At 33.9% G+C, this 22,133-nt stretch overlaps 1 protein-coding gene across 6 annotated transcripts in view; it reads right to left on the reverse strand.

The window, feature by feature from the left end:
• The window catches only part of GABRA2 (gamma-aminobutyric acid type A receptor subunit alpha2), a 134,124-nt gene that overhangs the window by 41,571 nt on the left and 70,420 nt on the right, over positions 1–22,133 (reverse strand). For all 6 annotated transcript variants that reach the window (XM_074324634.1, XM_074324633.1, XM_074324632.1 and 3 more), the window contains 4 exons: positions 17,170–17,390; positions 15,149–15,231; positions 10,520–10,663; positions 9,191–9,343 (listed from right to left, as the gene is read on the reverse strand). In XM_074324634.1, coding sequence (XP_074180735.1) covers positions 9,191–9,343; positions 10,520–10,663; positions 15,149–15,231; positions 17,170–17,390 — 601 coding nt within the window. The remainder of the gene's footprint in view (positions 1–9,190; positions 9,344–10,519; positions 10,664–15,148; positions 15,232–17,169; positions 17,391–22,133) is intronic.

Genomic DNA, 22,133 nt, shown 5'->3' on the forward strand with positions numbered 1-22,133 from the left:
TACACAATGGAATACTATTCGGCGGTAAGAAAAGATGATATAGGAACATTTGTGACAACATGGATGGATCTTGAGAGTATGATGCTAAGCGAAATAAGTCAGACAGAAAAAGCAGAGAACCATATGATTTCACTGATATGTGGTATATAAACCCAAAACAACAAAAGAACAAAACAAACAAATGAGAAATAAAAACTCATAGACACAGACAATAGTTTAGTGGTCACCAGAGTGTAAGGGAGGCGGGGGTGGGAGATGAGGGTAAAGGGGATCAAATATATGGTGATGGAAGGAGAACTGACTCTGGGTGGTGAACACCCAATGGGATTTATAGATGATGTAATACACAATTGTACACCTGAAATCTATGTAATTTTACTAACAATTGTCACCCCAATAAATTAAAAAAAAAAAAAAAAAAGACAGGCATCTATGGTCCTTTCACACACCAGGAACTATGTATGCAGTATAAAGCATTTGAACTTCCTGTACTCATTTATGGGACAAACCTATACCCTAAAGCAGGGGTGTCCAAACTGTTTTCAACGTTTTTCACCAAGGGCCATATGCGGTAAAATATGCAAACAACTGGGCCACTCACTCAAGGTGAAGTACATATTGCCTCACCTGGTTTATTTAAGTAAACTAAATATATTTTTGGAATTTGCTGTGGGCCAAGTAACAATGGATCATGGGCCGCAGTTGGCCTGCGGGCAGCAGTTTGGACACCCCTGCACTAAAGAATGTTTCCTATTTGATGTTAGTTTTTAATACAAAAAATTAAATAATAAAAAAATAACTCTCGGTTCCATATTGAACAGAATATTAAGACAAAAATACCAGGGCATATTAATAATATATAAACTTATTCATATATTTATAAATTCACATATAGACTTACAGTCACATATTCATATGTTATCTGTAAATTTCACAAAAGTATTTGGCTTCAAATATAGTTGGTAAATTCCTTACGAATATTTCTTACTTATATGAAGTTCTGAAGGATGTTAAGCAACTGAAAGAATCAGAAGCCACAATTTCACAAAATAATCATCATGTTTATAGAAACATAAAATGAGGTTTGTATATTGTGAATGCATTGTTCACTCATAGGAGCCTTGAAAGCACAAAATCTGAGGTAAAAGGTTAAAAGTTTCCCAAGTGCTTTCTGATGCTATTGGCAACAGACAGCAGCTACCTCATAATGAAGGAAGTTGCATCTGGTGTTTGTTCAAGGATGTACCCTGAGCATCTAGACAGTGGTGATAAAAATAGCTGCTCAATAAGTATTTGTTGATGGTGAATGAATTGGTCATGAACATTCAGAGAAAGTCAAAATAGGCTTTTACAATTTCAAGATGCATGGGCAGCCCCCTTGAGGAAATAGTTTTGAAACATACCAAGCTGGATCTACAACCATACAATAAATGCAATATACAAAAAAGGAACAGATAAAATCCAATATAATGGAGCATAGTCTGTAAAATCAAGAGGTACTCATTCTAATTTCAACTCCTCTGCTTATTGTTTTGTTTGCTCCGTTGTCTTATTCTATTCACAACATGAAAACAGACCTCCAGGGTTGAGAAATTTGACATCTGTCTGCCAGAGCATATTAATTTCTTAACTGTAATAGTGTTTTTACTTGGGTGGGTTACCCATCACAGAAAGCCTTCGAGGCAGGAGGAGGACAGGTGATTTAACGATCTCTCATCAACTTGTAAACATGACTGTGGATTCAGAGAAATTAGAGAGGTTAGAAACGTTGCTTAGGTAACTGCTGTTTCCCAGTCGGATGATGATGTTCAAACTCAAAAGGAGGCAGACAACAATGAAGAATGGAATAAGGTGCAGCAATAGGGGGCTGGGAAGCTTTCAAGTCCTAGTCCAGGCAGGGCAAGAATTTTTGTTTATCTTTTACTTGAACAAACATACATGTACACTCACATGGAATTATGTTTATTATAAGCTGTACACAGAATAACTTGTAGAAATAATGCTAAGGATGCTTTTACTCCCTAACAGTCTCAATTTGACTGAAAATATGACTTTTTTGATCCTTAAATCTATATTGTAAGTAATTCATATAAAAATTTGCACATTCAATATAGCTTGTATTTTTTATTTTATATTTGTTACCACTATTTAACTTTCATACATTTATTATAGTTAAACCTATCAGCTTTGACATGAACATATTCTGCTGATTCAAAGTTACATATGTATTTGTCTATTTACCTCCCCTCTATACTTAGGTAAGGTCCTCTACTTGCTTCTTTTAACATACACATCTATATTATTTATGCTACAAAATTTCTATTTATCTCAATGCAGTATTTTATTTTCCTCATGACCCTTATCAAACAAATACCTTATTATTTTATACTATCTGTGATATATTTACTTACATATATATTTAGCTCTTTCTGGAATATCAATTCAATCCTGTTCATTTTCTTTCTGATTTTAATCATTGTGTTATTTCCCCTTAAACATTTTTCTCTGTATTATTTGTGCTCTGAAAATCATGTAACCTTATTTTTTAAGTCATATGAATAAAAATTTTGTTATTTTTGGCGACAACAATTTTTTTTAAATCTTTGATTCAATAATTTGTAATTTTTGAAATAGGTATCTGAGAACATCCCTCTATGTCTAAATACTAGGAAACCCTCATTGTGCTCATTCAATGCTGTATTTTTTATATCTCATGAATTTTCAAAATTATTTTACTGAGGTAAAATTCATAGAACATACAACTCACCATTTTAAAGTGTACAATTCAGTGGTATTTATGCATTCATAATGTTCAACAACCACCACCTCTCTCTATTTTCAAAACCCTAGATCTTTTTCATCTCCCTAGAGAAACACCCAGTTCTCATTAAGCAATCACATCCTGTTTCCCCGAACCTCCATCCACTGGTAACTACTAAACTGCTTTCTCTCTATATAGATTTGCCTATTTTTCATTAATTAATATAAAAGAATTCATATGTGATCTTTTATGTCTGGCTTCTGTCACTTAGCATGATGTTTTTGAGGTCCATCCATGTTGTAATATGTATCAGTATTTAATCTTTTTTTATGAATGAATAATATTCCATTGTAAGTATATCCCACATTTTGGTTATCCACTCATCTGCTGATATGTACCACTTCTTATGGGTTGCTTCCATCTTTTGACTATTAGGAATCATGCTGTTATAAACATCAGGTTTCCATGTGAACATATGTTAACATTAATTGGGTATATACCTAGAGTTGGAATTGGTAGGTCATGTGGTAATTCTATTTAACACTTTGGGAAAATGCTAAACTATTGTTTTCATAGTTTGCACCATTTTGCAATTCTACCAGCAATATAAGAGAGTTTCTATCTCTCCATATCCTCGCCAACACCTATTTCCTGTTTTTTCTTTTATTTTTTTTTTATTATTAGTTTAGACATCTTAAAGTGTGTAAATGTATTTTATTGTGGTTTTTCATTTGCATTTCTGGAATGTCCAATGATGTTGCCTGTCATTTCATTGTATACTTTCTTTAGAAAAAAAACCCATTCAAGCTCTTTGTTCATTTTCTAAACCTGTTGTTTTTTCTTCTTTTTGAGTTGTAAGACTTCTTTATTTATTCAGTATATTAAACCCTTATCAGACATACGATTTGCAAATATTTTATTCCCATATGTAAGTTGTCTTTTCACATTCTTGATGATGTTCTTTGAGGCCTCAAAGTTTTCATTTTAATGAAATTCAATATACCTATTTTTTCTTTGTTATTGGTGCTTTTGGTGTCAGATCCAAGGTTATAAAGATTTGTCCTATGTTTTCTTCTGATAGTTTTTAAGTTTTAGGTTTTTTAAATGATTTTTTTGTATTTTTGAACTACAGTTGACATATAATATTATATTAGTTTCTGGTGTACAGCCAACATACTGATTAAATACTTCTGTAGCTCAAGAAGTGATCATCCCAACAAATCTAGTACCCATCTGACACCATACATCATTATTACCATATTATTGACTATATTCCTTATGCTATGCTTTAAATCCCCATGACTATTTTGTAGCTATCAATTTGTACTTCTTAATTCCTTCTACTTTGTCACCCACTCCTCCACCCCCTTCCCATCTGACAACCATGAAAATGTTCTCTGTGTCTATGAGCTTATTTCTGTTTTGTTTGTTTCTTTTGTTCTTTGAGTTCCACATATAAGTGAATTCATATGGCATCTCTTTGTCTTTCTCTGTCTGACTTACTCCACTCAGCACAGTACCTTCTAGGTCCATACATGTTGTTACAGATGGCAAGATTTCATTCTTTTTATGGCTAAGTAATATTCCATTGTATATGTGTACCACTTATTCTTTATCCATTTATCCATTCAGAAACACCCAGGCTGCCTCCACATCTTGGCCACTGTAAATGACACTGCAATGATCATAAGGATGCAGATGTCCCTTCCAAGTAGTGTTTTGGGTGTCTTCGGCTAAATACCCAGAAGTGGGATTACTAGGTCCTTCTTTGTGTCTTGTAATAGCCTTTGTTTTAATGTCTATTTTGTAGGGTAAAAGTATTACCACCTCACCTTTTTTTTAAATTCTAAATTTCATGAAATATCATTTTCCATCCCTTTATTTTTAGTCTGTGTGTCTTTAAATCTGAAGTGAGTCTCTTGTAGGCAGCATATATAATGATTTTGTTTTCTTATTCATTCAGCCATGCTATGTCTTTTGCTTAGAGCATTTAACTCGTTTACATTGAAGGTAATTGTTGATAGATATGTAACTATTGCCGTATTATTTTTTAAGTATAATTTACACTTTATTTTTCTCCTAGTTTTTTTTAAAGTATAATTTCCATTTTATTTCCCCCCAGTGTCTTTTTGTTTGTTTCTTTGTTTGTTTTTATTGCCATATTATTATTCATATTTTTAATCTTTTTCTCTTCTTAACGAAATCCCCTTAACATTTCGTGTAATACTGGTTTGGTGGTTATGAACTCCTTTAGCTTTTTCTTGTCTGGGAAGCTCTTTATCTGTCCTTTAATTTGAAATGATAGCTTTGCTGGGTAATCTTGATTGTAGGTCCTTGCTTTTCATCACTTTCAATATTTTGTGCCTGTCCCATCTGGCCTGCAAAATTTCTGTTGGTAAATCAGCGGACAGTCTGATGTGAGCTTCCTTGTAAATAACTAACTTCTTTTCTCTTGATGCTTTTAAGATTCTCTCTTTGTCTTTAACCTTCGGCCTTTTAATTATGATGTGTCTTGGTGCAGACCTCTTTGGGTTCATCTTATTTGGGACTCTCTGCATTTTCTGGGCTTATATGTCTATTTCTTTCACCAGGTAAGGGAGATTTTCTGTTATTATTTCTTCAAATAGGTTTTCAATTCCTTGTTCTCGCTCTTCTGGTATGTTGTTGCACTTGATATTGTCTCAGAGGCCCCTTAAACTATCCTTATATTTTTGAATTCTGTTTTGTTCTTTTTGCTGTTCTGATTGGGTGTTTTCTGCTACCTAATCTTCCAGATTGCTGGTTTGATCACCTGCTTCATGCAATCCACTGTTGATTCCCTCATAAATTCTTTATTTCAATTATTATATTCTTTATTTCTTACTGGTTCTTTTTTATGTTTTCTATCTCCATTTTTATGTTTCCTATCTTTTTATTGAAGTTCTCCCTGAGATCACTGATCATCCTTATAATCAGTGTTTTGAACTCTGAGGATGGTAGACTATTTGTCTCCATTTTGTTTAGTTCTTTTTCTGGAGCTCTGTTCTGTTCTTTCATTCTGGACATGCTTCTTTGTCCCAATTTGATTGCCTCCCTGTGTTTGTTTCTACACATTGGACAGAGCTTCTATGCCTCTCCGTCTTAGTAAAGTGGCCTTATGTATTAGGTGTTCTGTGGAGTCCAGTGGTGCAGTGTCACTTGAGCTGGATGCTGCAAGTATGTCCATTGTGTGGGTTGTGTGTGCCCTCTTGGTGTAGCTGAGCCTTGGTTGCTGTTTGCATGTCAATGGAAGAGACTGACCATTGGGCTGATTGGTTGTGAGGACTGGCTGTGACTACAGTGGAGGAGCTGTTGTGCAGGGGCTACCCCTACAGAGCAGAATTTGCTTTAGCAGAGCTCTGGTGCCTGCCCAGTCTGCCCTTTGGATGTGTTGTCTGTGGATGTGACCTTGTGGCTCTTTGGTGGGGTCCAAATTCAGCCACCAATTGTGCCAGTCCTGCGGACTCCTGAGAGAGGCCCCACCAAGGTCAAAGTTTAGCAATAGCCTGTGCCCTGCCCGGGGCCACTTGATATGAGCCACAAAGCAATCCACAGATGTCTTCGACCAGTGCTGCTCTTAGAAGTGCCTGGGAGAGATTAAAGTGGAATCGAGGCAGACTGCCCCTATTTCCAGGCTGGGGGCTGCTTAGCAAGAGGTACAGGGCATGCCAAGGCTAGATCCTGCTTGCCAGGGATTTGTGAAAATTTATCAGATTTTAGGAAAGTCTACAGCATGAATCATGACAGGCCATCTGTATGGAAAAGCCACTGGAAGTCGATTGAGTGAGCTGCAAGTTTGGTGGGGCGGGGTCTCAGTTTATCACCAAGTCAGGGCAGCCCTTGTTAGCCAGGTTGACGGAGACTCAGGTATGGCAGCCACCTGCATCTGCACACAGGGAGGGGAAAGGGTTCAACAAAGGTACAATGGCTTTTGCCAGCACTTCTGTCTAGAAGAAAGCTGCCCCTCCAGCCTTTGCCTTAAAACCAGACAATTCAGTTTCTTCCCAGCACCTTTCAAGTGCTGCCCCAGCACTGGAACTCAGAGCAAGTGATCCTCAGTGAGTAAGACCATGTGTGGAAATTTTAAGAGGAGTGATTTGAACTCCAGCTGCCCTCCGTCTCACTCAGCCACAGCCTCCACTGGTTTTCACTGCCAAAAGTTATGGGACTTCTCTTCCTAGCTGGCACTGGAACCCTGGGCTCTGGAGCCTGGTGTGGTGCTGGGATGTCCTTGCTCCTCAGGAGGGACCTCCACAGCTGAGATATCTTTCCTGATTTTTAACTGCCAAACATTGGTAAGGAGACCAGCCCATTCCACATCTCTGTCTTTCTAAGAGTCTCAATGTGGCTTCTTCTGTATATCCTTAGTTATAGGATTACTGTTCAGCTAGACATCATGCAATTCTCAATGATGGTTATTCTGTAGCTATAATTTTGATGTAGTTGTGAGAAGATGCAAGCACAGTGTTTCCTACTCTGCCATCTTCACTAGAAATCCCTGTCTTCTAGTTTTAGATTTTATATTAAAATTTTATATCCATCTGAATTAATTATTGCATCTGGAATGAGGTAGGGGTCCAACTTCATTACTTTGCAGGTGGTTCGTGGTCATCCAGCTGTCCCAGCACCATTTGATGAAGATACTTCTGTTTTCCCATAGAAAAATCTTGACACCCTTGTTGAAAATTAATTGGTCATAGATGTTTAAGTTTGCTTCTGGACTCTCAATTTTATTCCATTGGTGTATAAGATATGTCTATCCTTACGCCATTTCCACACTGCTTTGATTAGCATCAAAGAGTGATTAGCATAACTTCATACTAAGTTTTGAAACCAACTTTTGATTTTTCAATATTGATTTGGCTATTTGGAGTCTGCTTGCAATTCCATATGAAATTTAGGACTGGTTATGCAACTTCTGCAACAAAGGCCATTTTGGACTTTTGATGGTTATTGAATTGAATCTATAAATTGCTTTGGGGATTATTCTCATTTTAACAGCATTGTCTTCAAATCTAGGAACATGGGATGTTTTTCCATTCAAATAGGTCTTTTTAAATTTCTTTCCGCAATGTTTTATCGTTTTCAGTGATTAAGTCTTTCACCTACTTGTTTAAATTTATTTCTAGGCATTTACTCTTTTGGATGTTGTCAATTGAATTATTTTCTTAATTTCCTTTTGAATTATTCATTGCTGATGTGTAAAATTAAACTGATTGGATTAATAATAAGAATAGCTAACAGTTACATAGCACATATTAAATGCCAAGGATGTTTTAAGAGCTTTATATAGGTCTATGGCCTCAAAAAACTATAGTAGCTTGCTACTGCTTGCAAGATAAAGGTAAGTTGTACCAGCATTGCCTACAAGGTCTTTCTTATCTGCGCCTTAAACTTCAATCTATATGTACTTCCACTGACATTGAAACAGCTCACTGTCACCGAACACACTATGTTCTTTCATCTTTTGATGTCATTTCATTACACAACCTATCATTTTTGGCTAGGATTCTTACCCATCTCATCTGTCTGGGAATCTTCTACTCATCCCCCAAGATTTAGCTCAACTGTTAACTCAACTACTTAATCAATTCTCCTAAAGATGATCCTTGCTGCTGTTTTCTATAACAACTTGTATATGCCTAATTTATAATGCCTTCATTTTGTATTGCCATTATTATTATTATTACTATTGCATATTATGTTGTCCTCCACTATACTGAGCTACTTGAATGCAGGAACTATATTCTACATGCATTTGCAGCTCTAGGGCCTGGTGCAATATCTGATATAGTAGATTCTCAATAAAACTTTTCTTAATGATTGAGTGGAAAAAATACACAAAGGTAATCTACCTGTTATAAAATGTGCTTAGCCTAGTTCATATATCCAAAGAGCAGTAACCAAGTTCTCTTGAATAGTATAAATCAAAAAAATTAAATTTGTTATTAAACACAGTAATGGAAGTGAATGGGTGTATCTCTTTCTCTCCATCCTTCCCTCCCATTCTCTCTCTAACTTAAACTACTAAGATCATCTTTGTTTATCTAAAAATAAAACAATATAAACACAGAAAGCCTAGAAATATGGTACTGTTACACTCTAAATTAAAATCTCTAACAATATTTTACTTACACTAACATGGACACAAATGTTATGAAGCAAAATGATTTACCAAAAAGAAGACAATGTATTTCCAGAAGATTTGAGTACTATTTATATCCCTTACTAACATTGCGGCACTGACTCTGTATTTTACATCTCTGAGCCTCAGTTTCCTCATCTACAAGGTGAAGCCAATATCCTCTGCCCCACACACCACAATAATTGATGTATCAAGAAAGATAATGCTTTCAAAAGTATATTATGAAACATAATGTGCTCTACAACAAAGTGTAGTTATCCACTCACCAAACACAGTTCTTGCAGGCACAGATTCTCTGTTAAGCCAGAATGACACTTGGGAGAGAATGACAGTCATGATGCAAGGCAGATATGTCTGAATCACAAAATACCCAATTTTTCTTTTCAAGTGGAAATGAGCTGTCATTACGGTATATTCACCTAGAAGAAAAATTTAAGAAGCTTAAGGAACTGTGATAGTCAATAGTTTTCACATTTTGGAAATGAAAGGGATTAGAGAAAGAACAGTCCCTTATTTTTAAAAGGAAAGAATTTATCACATATATGACATGAAAAGCATATAACCTTTAAATGTCTCCTTAGCATAGCAAGAGTATTTAAAGGAGAATCTTAATACTACCAAGAAACTTGTACTGCATGTCTACAGCATGTTACTTGTTTTTCTCCCTAGGTCGTACTTATGTACCAATGGGGATACAGGATTAATAAATCTTCTGTAGCCATAGATTATTTTACCTACTTAGGCCCCTCATCCTTACTGGTACCAGCCTCAAGTTCAGTTCTCTCTGGCTCTTTAAGCATTCATCTTTGGCCACATCTCCAAGACCGATCTTCTGGTCCAGATTTTCCAGTTTTGAACCTGTAACCAATTCTGAATTTTTCAGTGTTGTGTGTCTGCTCTTATTCACTGTAGTCAGTTTTATCCTATACTCAGAGCTACCTTCTTTTCTGCTCTCTGGGTTTACATCTGTCAGATATAAGCTCATTAGTCCACACAGCTGCTTTTTTTAGATGAAGATGACCCTTAGAAAGGGCATCAGCTTTCCCACACAAGCCAGTAGTAATTATCCATAAATTGAGAGTTGAATATGTACCAATGCAATATACAGATGATGTATTATAGATCTGTACACTTGAAACCTATATAATTTTAACCAATGTCAACCTAATAAATTCAATAAAATAAAATTTAAAAATCTGAGAAAGGCACTCTTAAAAACAAAGAGTTGAGTAATCCTGTTATCCAAATGGGGGAAAATAATTAGAAAACTAGGGAAATTGTAACACTGTTTGAAGGTAAAGTGGATTGTCAGAGGAGACACACTTTCTGGGTATGAGGTATGTTTTAGAGTACTGTTTCTGAAACTCTAATGCACCTTGGAATCTCCTTGAAATCTTGTTAAAATGCAGATCCTAACTTAGTAAGGGGTCAAGCCTGAGATTTTGAATTTATAAAAAGCTTCCAAGCACAGTCCATGCTGCTAGTTCTTGTACATAAACAGCAAAAGGTTTTAAGCAAACTGATATATTTCTAGGGACTTGAACCTATGAATTTTCTTAGAAACTATCTTTTATTTTTAGACTCATTTTACTAACCTGTACTGGATTTAATTGTCTCCTTCCCAATTGATTGGCCCAACAGATCATATTGATTTAACCTGGAGCCATCAGGAGCAACTTGTACGGAATCAGATGCATTGTAAGTCCAAATATAAGTGACCTCTGAGGTTGTATAAGCATCTGTAGGAAGTCAGGAAAAAGAAATATCACTTTAGTAAGAACCATCAATAAAGTACAACATCAAGGGTTGTATATTGCATAGAATCACTGTTAACTAAAAACAATCAATTGTTGATGTTTATAGATCACACTTTTTAGGGTAAAAAGTATCTGAAATTTACAACTTCAATATGAAGTTGACAAAAAGAGACAATCAATCATGATCATAAGAGTATTTTCACTGCAACCACGTTGAGAAGTGAAGAGCACATTTCTCTTTAGACCTTGCAAAAATCTCTGGGCCTTGAGAAAGTTAAAACATCTCTTATAGTCTCACAGTGGTAGATGAAGATATTGTGGTGAACAGGTTATGAATGCCTATAGCCCAGTTGAATAGTTTAGAACAGCAATCGCTCATGAAATAACAATCATAATACAAAATAATATTGTTTCTGGACATAAAGTCATTTAGTTAAAAATTAAATGACTTAGCTGTCATGACACAATGCTTTTCATTAGAAGAATGAAGACTAATTATTGCAGAACATGTAAAGTAAATGAGAATGCTATAACTTCCTCAGGTTAGGAACACTTTTAAAAACATTTTCATTCTAAAATTGATACATACAGATCTCATTGGACTCTAGTTTCATTTCATCTCAGGTGAGTTATTGGTTGGTAGGAAAAGACAAAAGACATACAGACCATGGTTAACTTCCTGTTTTACTTGGCCAAAGAGGCAGAACTGGGATGCCTCTAGACCGGAGGGCAGACAGCATGTTTTGTCTTAGCTGTTCTCCGGCCCTGGCATTTCCTTTGCACCTGTACATCCTGATGTGGGATGCAGGCTGAGTCTCTACACAGTAGAATAAACAGGCAACTCTTGCTACTCTACTGACCTTGTGAAGCACTTTTGCTCATGTGAATGTTTAGAAATATTAGTTATGCCTGGTCCTTGAACAAAACTCAGCACCATGGTCAAATTATCAATTAAGGGAGAGAAAAGAACAGCCATCTCTGTCAATATCTATTCCTCTAGATATCCAGGAAACTGGGAAGTTTATTTCCCCGTTATCAGTAAATTTTCTAGTTTAAACCTTGTACTGGGGTGGCCCTAGGACTTATCTTGATCCAAAATCTGTGATCAAAAATCAATTCCCATTTAAGCATCAGTAACAATAAAATGAATGTTTATAAACTTGAATTTGTGTCTTATTCTCTGTGTGGTCTTTTAGTGGCATACTACAATATTGCCTGGTTTTCTGAATGTCTCAACTAAATGTTAATATCAGTGAAACATTGACTTAATTGTACATGTATTCACCTATATTCACAAGTAAATCATATTACGTGAAACAATTTTTGAAATAAGATTCTAAAAATATGTATGTATATATATATACACACATATATTTAATAGAGATATATTCATACTAGACATATATTATGCATATGAATGAATTCTAGTTACTCTAAGCTTTCCATTTTTTATTAATTAATTTCAACTAGCTAGTCATTGATGATTCTAAGATTAGATAACTAACATCAGTAATGTGGATAACTAGCAATTTATTTGCAAATTAAGTGGCTTGTTTTGTTTTCCTATGAATACATATCATGGCCCTCTTTTCAATAAAGTGTAAAATGGCACAGAATTTGACAAATTAAAGACATAGCACATGTACCACTTTACATCAGAAGGTCTCACAATACTCAAATAGTTAATGAATCCTAATAAATTATAATTTTTTAAAGTAATTACAGCATCACTTTTGATTCTGATGTTACCTTTAAATATAAACAAGATAAAATGAAACCCTACAAATGTGATGACATTTTAAGAAACTAGTGAGACACTGATGGGCAGGGACTCTGTTTGATTTATGTTTACACTTTTAATACCTGGTACAGTGCCTGACAAACACAAAAAAGTTCTTAAATCATTCTTGCCAGAGTAAGGAATAAACTAATAATATTTTATGACATTTACTGTTACAGAAGATGGAAATCTGGGTAGGAGCTCAATGGTATATTAAAGAAAATGATCCTTCCCATGTTTTTTTATAAAAGAAGCAATTATTCCATTTCATTATTTATAGAGAAATGTGTTTCTTTAGATTTGGGGTCTGGAAAGAGCAGATATAGCAGAGAGTTATGCAATGAGGATTAGAGGTACTCCCTGGTACACTAACACACATATAAACCAGGACAACATTGCAATGTATCTCAGTAAACTATAAAAGAAGAGAAAGCTATTTTTTAAATAAATTTCATTATAAATTCCATCTTCAAATCAGGCTTTCATTACGTAATTTTAATTCTGTCAAATGATCCATTTTTTAGTACTGTTCTGCATTAAACATTAAATGCATACTGACTGATTCTTCATACATGGTAACCAAAAAAACAAAATCCCAAAATATTTTTAATTATTAATTTTTTATGCAAAAAGACAACTTTCCATTTATTCTGGGTTGCTGCACAGAATATGCCTAGACTCCCATTCAGAAAGTTTTATATCAAGTTAAACAGCAAGGAAATATATAAAAATGTGAGGCAATAGGAATGAAATGAAACAAAATTAAGTTCAAAATTATGAACTTAGAGAAAAGATGTTTCTTTTAGTTCAGGACAAAGATAAAGTTCCAGAAATTCCATCATTTGGGGGGAAGTGAGGAGTTTTTTTAAGTAAGACAGAAATAAATGACTGCTTCTGCAGTCATTAATAAATGGCTGCTTCTGCCAAAAATTTGTTGTGCCAACATCTTAAGGTTTGGGTAAGCTTGTTAGTCTATTAGTCCATGATGGTCCATAATGATGCTCATGCTTTTGATATTTATACATCAAGAACCCACTGTTCGCAAGGATTAATAAAAGAATATATAAATTGTTTGTTCAATGTGTCAAAACATAAACATGAAGAAAACTAAATAAAAAACAGAGAAAGATTATCAACAAACTTTTGTTTGTTGCCCATATCATTTGTAGACAACCATATTCTCAAGCATGCAATATTCCACTACTCTGTAGACACACTATTAAGAATTTTAAATTTTATTTAAAATAATTTCCTGTGGATTTATTTCATATTCAGTACTGAGACTTCACCTTGTTTATATTTGGCGTCTTAATAGCACTACCTTGTCCACTGAAAAATGTCTTTCCTTCTTGCATCATTATCATGAATAAATTCTTTCTGTGGTATGAAGGCTTTTTAAAATTGTTTTCTTTAATATCGCTTATGCAATGCAAATGAGTTTTTCCCTGACGCATCTGCTGTAATTTTTTTCAGCATCATATTTATGTTGTATAACATGATTGACTATCTTAAATAATTTTGGATGAAATGCCAGTATTGAAGTGGTGGTTTCCATGACAATAAAAAAGGGCTTTGTAGTTAAACAAAGGAGAGATGCTACAAGAAAATTGAGAGCTGACACCTTTTTGTAAGAATGAACAGAACAAGTAAGATTGAACTTTTCATTCCACAAAACTATGGTCATCAAAATAATTAGAGGGTTTTGCATTCATATTAGCTATCATTCTTCCCTTTCTCTCACTCAATACAGTCTGTGGGGAGAAGGCACACTACTCAGACAGAAATGTTTTTAATCAGGTTAGAGAACCACATTTTTATTCAAGAGAAGGAAAAGTCAAAAGCTGCTCAAAATGGACAAAGATGGGAGTGCCAGAAAAGAGCAAGGTTTCTGGAAAGGTCAGGCAATGGGACATGCTCACACAAGAAAGAAGCTGCTGAGTAATGTCCATGAATTTATCCTGAACCTGTGCTGAATGGCTTGTGGGCCTCGGGATTGGTTTGACCTTCCCTCTTTTCACTTATTCCAGGAGAGTGAATGTTTCTGCTTGACATACAAGATATAACCTCTGTGACTTAAAGATGGGCAAATGCACAGAGCCATTTTAGGAATATTCTATGTATGCAGAAGGTGCCTGCATGTAGCAATCCAGCTACATCATGTCCTTCAAATTTATTTTAGGAAATTGAAAAGAAAATACCTTCCATTAGTTAGAAAGTAGAAAGATAATTGCACAGATACAGCTTCTGTGACTGCCATTTGCAACAGGCTGATAGCTACTTGAATAAACCATAGAATCTGTCCTTTACAAGTCATTCTGAGTTGACAAAAATGAAACATTTTTTTAATGTGCTAGCATTTGGCAAATAAGGTAAATTACATAATCCTGACTTTCAAGAATCTTCTGGTCTAGTTTTACACATTTACAAAAACACATGATGTTTTTTTATTAGCAATAAAAGGAATGATCATTTAAACACCATGATTAAAAATGTAATGATATTTGAAACTAAAATCGGGTTAGCCAATTAGTTCTGTGAGGAAAATCAGTATGTCTTTTACTTCTGCATTTTATTGGGCAAGTAGTAAGTAGTCCATAATATGAGAAGAAACTATACAGTGAAGCAGTGCTGCTGACTATCCTGGATACTATTGACCCGACACATGTTAACTACATCCCCATACTTACAGCTGCCAAATTTCAGAGGACATGAATGAGCATCCATTGGAAAATCCTCCAAGTGCATTGGACATTCAGCTTGAACTGTAAGCCTAAAAGTCAAAAGTCCACTCTTTGTTTAAGTAAATTGGCAAGCAAGATAAATCACTCCTTACTTTTGTCAACAGAATTAATGATGAGGTAGGCCCTTCATTACAGCATCATATTAGGCTAATTCCCATTTAAATATGTTTTTGTTTGGTCACATTTAGATGATCCTTCAGGAAGCATTAGCATATATAAAATATGAGCTCAAATAACAGTAATATTTATTTACAAATGTAATTACCTGTTTTATACTCTATGGTTTATTAAAAAGTAAAGAAGTCATATATACATTTCTGAAGAGCTATTTTCTCATTAACCTCTATTAGTATTTAAAATATTAGAGAAAAAAATGAAAAAAACTCTATAATGAAAAAATTGTCATTTTCTCCCATCATGTCAACAACCATACAGCAAAATTGATATGAGAATCCAATATTAGCTCAGATGAGCTCTCTTCAAAAAAATGTAAACTGAATAAGTATCATATATAGGTACATGAATATAAATATAGAAATATATATAGATACATATATAGATTCATCTCCTGAAAATAGCTTGTTGATACTAGACTGTTGGCTAAATTACGGACACAAGTTATGAATGTTAACTAAATATTTTTATGTATCTACATGATCACAATAAAGAGATTGTGATCATAGAAAATCTGTTATAAAGAAAGCAGTCATCAAGTAGTCCATTTCACACAAAGCTAAAGTGAATAAAACACGTACTAAATCACACTTACAGAAGAATCTCTCATAATGAGCAAAATAATTGTGGACAACAATTATAGCTTATATACTTCTAAGAGAGTATTTAAGCAGAACCCCATGCAATAATTTCCAAAACTCGGTGTGTTATCTGACTATATTTTGTTTAAGACCCAAATTTTCAATCACTGTCTTAATCCATAGAAATGATACAAGTGTGTAAAATCATAGAGGTATGGCCTCTGAATTGAAAGTTTTAGAGAGAGAGGCAAAAATGGAAGCTAACACTTCCATTTTAGGCAACGATCATTTAGCAATGAGTCCTCAAGAAATTTTTCTTTAAAAATCAGGACTGTTATTGCCCCTTGTTAAATAATGTTCACAATTGAAATCTACCACTTAATATTTTGTATGAAATGACATTACATAAAATGCCTGAAATACACATCTGCTGATGAAAATTATCCATGCTTTAAATTTAAAGCCTTTATTAAACACTTTAATTTTAGATTATACATCATTTTGTTAGATTTGTGATAATTTTCATTATTACATAATACAAGCAACTTATTTTTAAAGATTGATTCATGGAAATAGTTAAAATGGAACAGTAGTGTCAACACTCATATATCCCTTTAGACTTTTTTTTTAAGGTTGAATAATATGAAATTGATGCTATATGATACTTTTTAATTTACAAAAAGGCAATTTCATATGGTTCAACATAATACATATGCTTATGGGATCAATCTGCTTACAAGCCTCATTAATTAAAAACTTCCTCTGAATTTTTTAAATTTATAGTTTTTAGACTAATTTCATCAGGTGGATCACAATATTAAACAAAAGTTTGCTTAAAAATCATTTAAATGTTTGATGGGCTATCTGATAAGATATTAAAAATAAAATTACAAGCTGGTATAAAGAAAAGTTTAAGTCATGCTATTAAACTGTACTTAATTAAAATGTAGTGTGCAAAATAGCCTAAAATATCAATTCTTAATAACTAAGGGAAGTCTTACATTTTTAACACATTTAGAATCAAACTCATAAATACTATGTTATGTTTATTTTTAAATATGCAAGCATTTACAAGGCATATTATGGATACTTCAATAATCTCTTAAGGAAACCTTCAACTTGTGCTAATACTTGACAAGTAGGTTGACCAGTTTTTTTTCATACATGGATTTGCCAGTATTTAAATGCAACATACCAAACCTGAAAACATACCTCATTGTGTATAGCAGAGTCCCATCATCCTGGATTCGAAGAAGCTTATTTGGCATTGTCATATTATGAGCTACTGATTTTTTCCCATTGTGAAAGAAGGTGTCTGGAGTCCAAATTTTGCTAGCCATTAAATTGTTAAGTCGAAGGATGTTCATAGGACCTTTAAATTTTAACCGTTCATCTTTCCATTTTTGTCGAAAGAAAACATCTATTGTATATTCCTGAAATATAAAGTAGCATTCTTTTGAAAATAATAAATGTTTTAGATACAAGGATTACAAAACTCCAACAAAAACAATAATATGAATAGTTTAAAAAGAGAGAAGCTATAATTGCGAGAAATAAATTTTGAATCAGTAAGATCATTCCTCTTATCAATAAATATTGCCACTTACAATGGTATAAAGTATGTGTATGTACACAATTAACGACATATTATTACGAGAGGAAAAGAATAAATTGACTTTATCTGGTCTCTTTCAGTTGAACAAGGTCTCAAACTGCTTTAGTGTATTCTATGGTCTAGAACTACTTGGAGAGGGGGCATGCTTGGGGCAGTGTTCGGGTGGACTGTTTTAAGTCATTTATCTCAAGAAAGAATGAGTAGGCAGCCTTCTCAGTAGCAAAAAAAAAATGAAAAAAAGAAACAACTATTAAACACACTGTCAGATCTGTATGAATCATCATCTCCTGTTGCCAAAGAAACTATAGAATATCTCATTATTTTAAATCCTAAAAAAAAAAAAAAAAAAAGGTGAGATATATTGTTAGCAAGAATGTACTGGGGGTAGATGATGATTTTAATAAAGTTTATTTTGTGAAATTAGTTGTAAAAGGAAGACTTTGAAAAGTTATTAGAATACTTAAAATACAAATAGTTTTCAAACTCCCTCAGGTTAAAATATATTTTTTAACATTTATACAGACCCATCTAGTTATCAATTCTTTTATTATCATTCTCCAATATTTTGTTAGCGGAATCTTTCTCTCAATTCTCTTTCTCTGTTCTTCTCTCCTGTCCCTCTCTCTCTTTCTCATTGCCCCCTACTTGTCCATTCCTCCCATCTTTTTACTTTCTGTCTTCTTAGCATAAGAGAATGCATACATTTTAGATGAGATACACAATTCACAATCGTGATTAATGCTGACAATCTATTGGATGTTAAAATGTTGTCAGCGTATGTTTGTGTACTCACTCACATGATAACTAATTAAAATGTTCAACTACACACTGGAGATTGGAAATTCAGAAATTCTCTTTTGAACATAATGTCAGTTATCACACGTTTGAAAATAAACACTGCAGTAATTGACTATTTCACTTAACTAAAATTGTGTGTGCAAAAAGGGGCAAATATAAAAGGCCATATACTTATGAAAATATCAACTCAAATATAAATCAAGAAAATGAAAGTAAATGATTCCCAGTGATCCCTCAAAAATTGAATGGATGAAGATGATAAATATCAGCCATAGGTAATGGCATTTGAACAGTTTATGAACAGTGGTTATGGGCTGTGCTTCTAATCCGCAGGAGAAAATTTTATAATCTAACCCACCCTCAGTCTCCATGGTTTAGTCATTGTTTTACATGTTTAATTCCATATAGAAGAATTCAAATAACAACAACAACAATAAAAAACTAGATTAAGATATGAGTCTTTATATAGGATAAGTTTTTACGCAAGTGTTTCTTTCCAATTGTGGTTCCCTCAAATTCCAGCCAAACGCGAGTATCTATAACATTTACTTTTCCAGGAAAATTTAATATATTTTACAACTGTTTTTATCAAACTTCAAATTCAATTTTTCCCTTTCTGTAAATTATGGTGTGTTGTATTTGTTTTAGATGCTATTGCTATGGCAATCATGTCCTACAGCCCTCCCACATAGGAGATACATAAGGTTTACAAACAGTACGTTTCAGGCCATCCTTTTTAAAAATGGTTTTCAGGAATGCCATTTGTTTTTGAGCATTCACAGGTTCCCAAGTTGTGCCCTGCCAACCTATCCAGCATGATCTGGGCCCTTTTCTCCCATGCCTACCAGGCACATTCATGCTATCTGCCAGGGAATTTTAAAAATCCTCACTCTCTACCATTTCTCAAATAAAACAAGTTCCCTACCCTCTCAAATGAGTTCTACTCACAACCACATTCCCAGTCCCTTAAACACCTAGAAAATACATAATCATATGTCTATCTTTATTACTTGTAAAACATTCTATTACTATAAGATTATATATTGCAACTATACATTTGTTCCTCTGCCTCCCAACTAGCTTGCAAATCTTCAAGAAAGGGACCCTGGCTTTCATTTGTATATTATTTTACTTTGTCTTCAGATATATATGCAAGAGTAATAAGAATATTAAAAACACCTCGTAACTATCACTGGCAGAAATGTCATCACAAATACTATTGCAGCCTTTCTTCTCCTGTTTAGCCTTCCACAATCACATTCCCCTACTCTCTGAGGAAATTATCTTCTTGAATTTGGTGTTTATAATTCCCATACATGTACTTACACATTTACTATACAAATATATGTGTTGTGTGTCACATTTTTAACATTTACAGAAATGGTACAAAAATATACTGTGTATATTTTTCTGACACTCACTTTTTTCAGTTAGATAGTTGAGATTTATTCATGGCAATGCATCTAGTGCTTTGATTGATTTTCACTGCTATGTAGGATTACCTTATACGAATATTTCATATATCCATTTTTCTCCTTACACTTATATATTGTTTTCTATTTCTAATTTGTTACCATTGTAAGCAATACTGCTATAAAAATTCCTATATAATGCTTTTAATACAAAGGTGTAAGAGTTAGTCTAGCCCAGAGGTTAGTAAACTCTTTCCATAAAGTGCCGGTTAATAAATACCTTAGGCTTTGCAGGCCATATGGCCAGTATCACAACTATTCAACTCTGCTATTGTGTGAAAGTCCCCACAGGCAACACATAAATGAGTGAGAGTGGTATGTTCCAACAATTTTTTGTTCACAAGAATAGACAGCTGATAGGATTTGGCCCTTGGGAGCTGGTATGCCCACCACTGCCCTAGAATAAGTTGGTAAGTGGATTACTGGAATGTATTGTATGTGCATCCTCAAAAATAACAAGATATTGTCAAATTGAAATCCTAAGAGGTATGCACATTTATTTCCCCACTAGCAGTGTATAAACTTTCTTGTTTCTCTACAATTTGGTACGGAGTATTTCATTTTAGCCATTACGATTGGTGTGAAATGTTTCTTAGCACTACCATTTGGATTTCTCTGTTACCTAGTGAAATTTAACACATTTTCATGTTCATTAAATACTCTAGTTTTCTCTTATGGATTGTCTGTTTATTTCATTTACTTAGTTTCCTTTAGGTTGACTTTTTCTTAATTGAGTTAGAGAAATTCTTTATATTATCTATATATAATATTTTTAAAAATACACACTCAATAAGAATTCTAATAAAGATCATAAAGATATATGATATATCATAAATATATCCCTGTATGTTTCTTCTTAAGAGGTAAATTAAAATTTAGATCCTGGAATTATTTTCTATCATATGAGATAAAGATACAACCTTTTTTTCTAATGGGAAAAACAACTTTCTAGTGCCATTTATTGACTGGCCATCTTTCCCCACAGATCTGCAATGGCATTTCTCTCATGTATCTAGTGTCCATATAGGTATGGATGTTTCTGAGATTTCTCTTCTTTTCTATTTGTCAATCCCTGCATCAGTTCTAAAGTCATGATTACTATAGCTATATAATAATTATAATTAATAATGTTTTCATTATTGTTCAAAGACATTTTATAATTCCCATTATGACTTTTCTTCTTTATGTGAGAGATAGTGTGAAGTGTGGTTTTATGTTTCCAAATGTATTAGTTTCTTTACATGTGTGTGTGTGTGTATTCAATGATGTTTAATTTTACTGCATTTGTAATAAGAGAATATACTCTGAAGATACCAATTATTTCCAATTTATTGAGAATATCTTAAGACATTACCATCTTTTAATGGTAATTCAGTCCATTTAGATTTAATGTGATTACTAATATATTGGACATATCCCAGACTATATTGCTTTTAGCAGTGATAATTAAAATAATGAGGATTTTTTAAAAATCATGTTTCATGATTAACTGATGAAAATAAACAATAAAAGAGCTCTAGAAAATTGAGAAAGAGGAGCCATAAAAGAACACATACACACACACACACACACACACACACACACACACACTCACACACGCGGAGTAGAAGGAGAAAAAATAAAATTTAAGAAACATATATAAAGAGACTAACAGTGTCAAATAGTGCTGAAATATCTTAAAAGCTTAGTCAAAAGAAAAGTCCAGAAGCTAGAATGCAAGAGTTGAGGATTGAACAGAGAGTACAGAGGGTAAAATGTAAAGTACTCTCCCCTAATCCTGAATTTGTAAATGTCATTAAGGGAAATCAGAGTTTTACTAGTAAAATCTAGAGACTAGCTAGTATCATTTAGCTGCTAACATGTAAAAACCACCTAAAACACAGGAGCTTCAAACAGCAACCAGTTATTATTATCTCAGAAGTCATGAGACTAGTGGTCAGCAGACCTCACCTTGGCTCGGTTGATCTCAGCTATTCTTGCTCATGCATCTGTGGGGTAGGTAGCCATTGGCTGATCTGGGCTGCGAACATGTAGGGCCACAGGGACAATTCAGCTCTGCTCCATCCTCTGTCTCTCATCCTCCTCCAGGGACCACTGGGCTATCCTGGGCTTATCAATCTTATGACAATGTCAGAAGTACAAAATAATAAACCCCAGTGCACAAGCACATTTGAAGGCATTGCTTGTGTAATGTGTTTTAACATTTCATTGGTCAAAGCAAGTTACATGGTTACGTTGAGTAACAAGTATTACAGCAGGTCACTCCACTTTCAGTGGGAGGGCGTTACAAA

Source organism: Rhinolophus sinicus, linkage group LG02 (genome assembly GCF_036562045.2).
Source record: "Rhinolophus sinicus isolate RSC01 linkage group LG02, ASM3656204v1, whole genome shotgun sequence".
In the NCBI taxonomy this organism is placed as follows: Eukaryota; Metazoa; Chordata; class Mammalia; order Chiroptera; family Rhinolophidae; genus Rhinolophus; species Rhinolophus sinicus.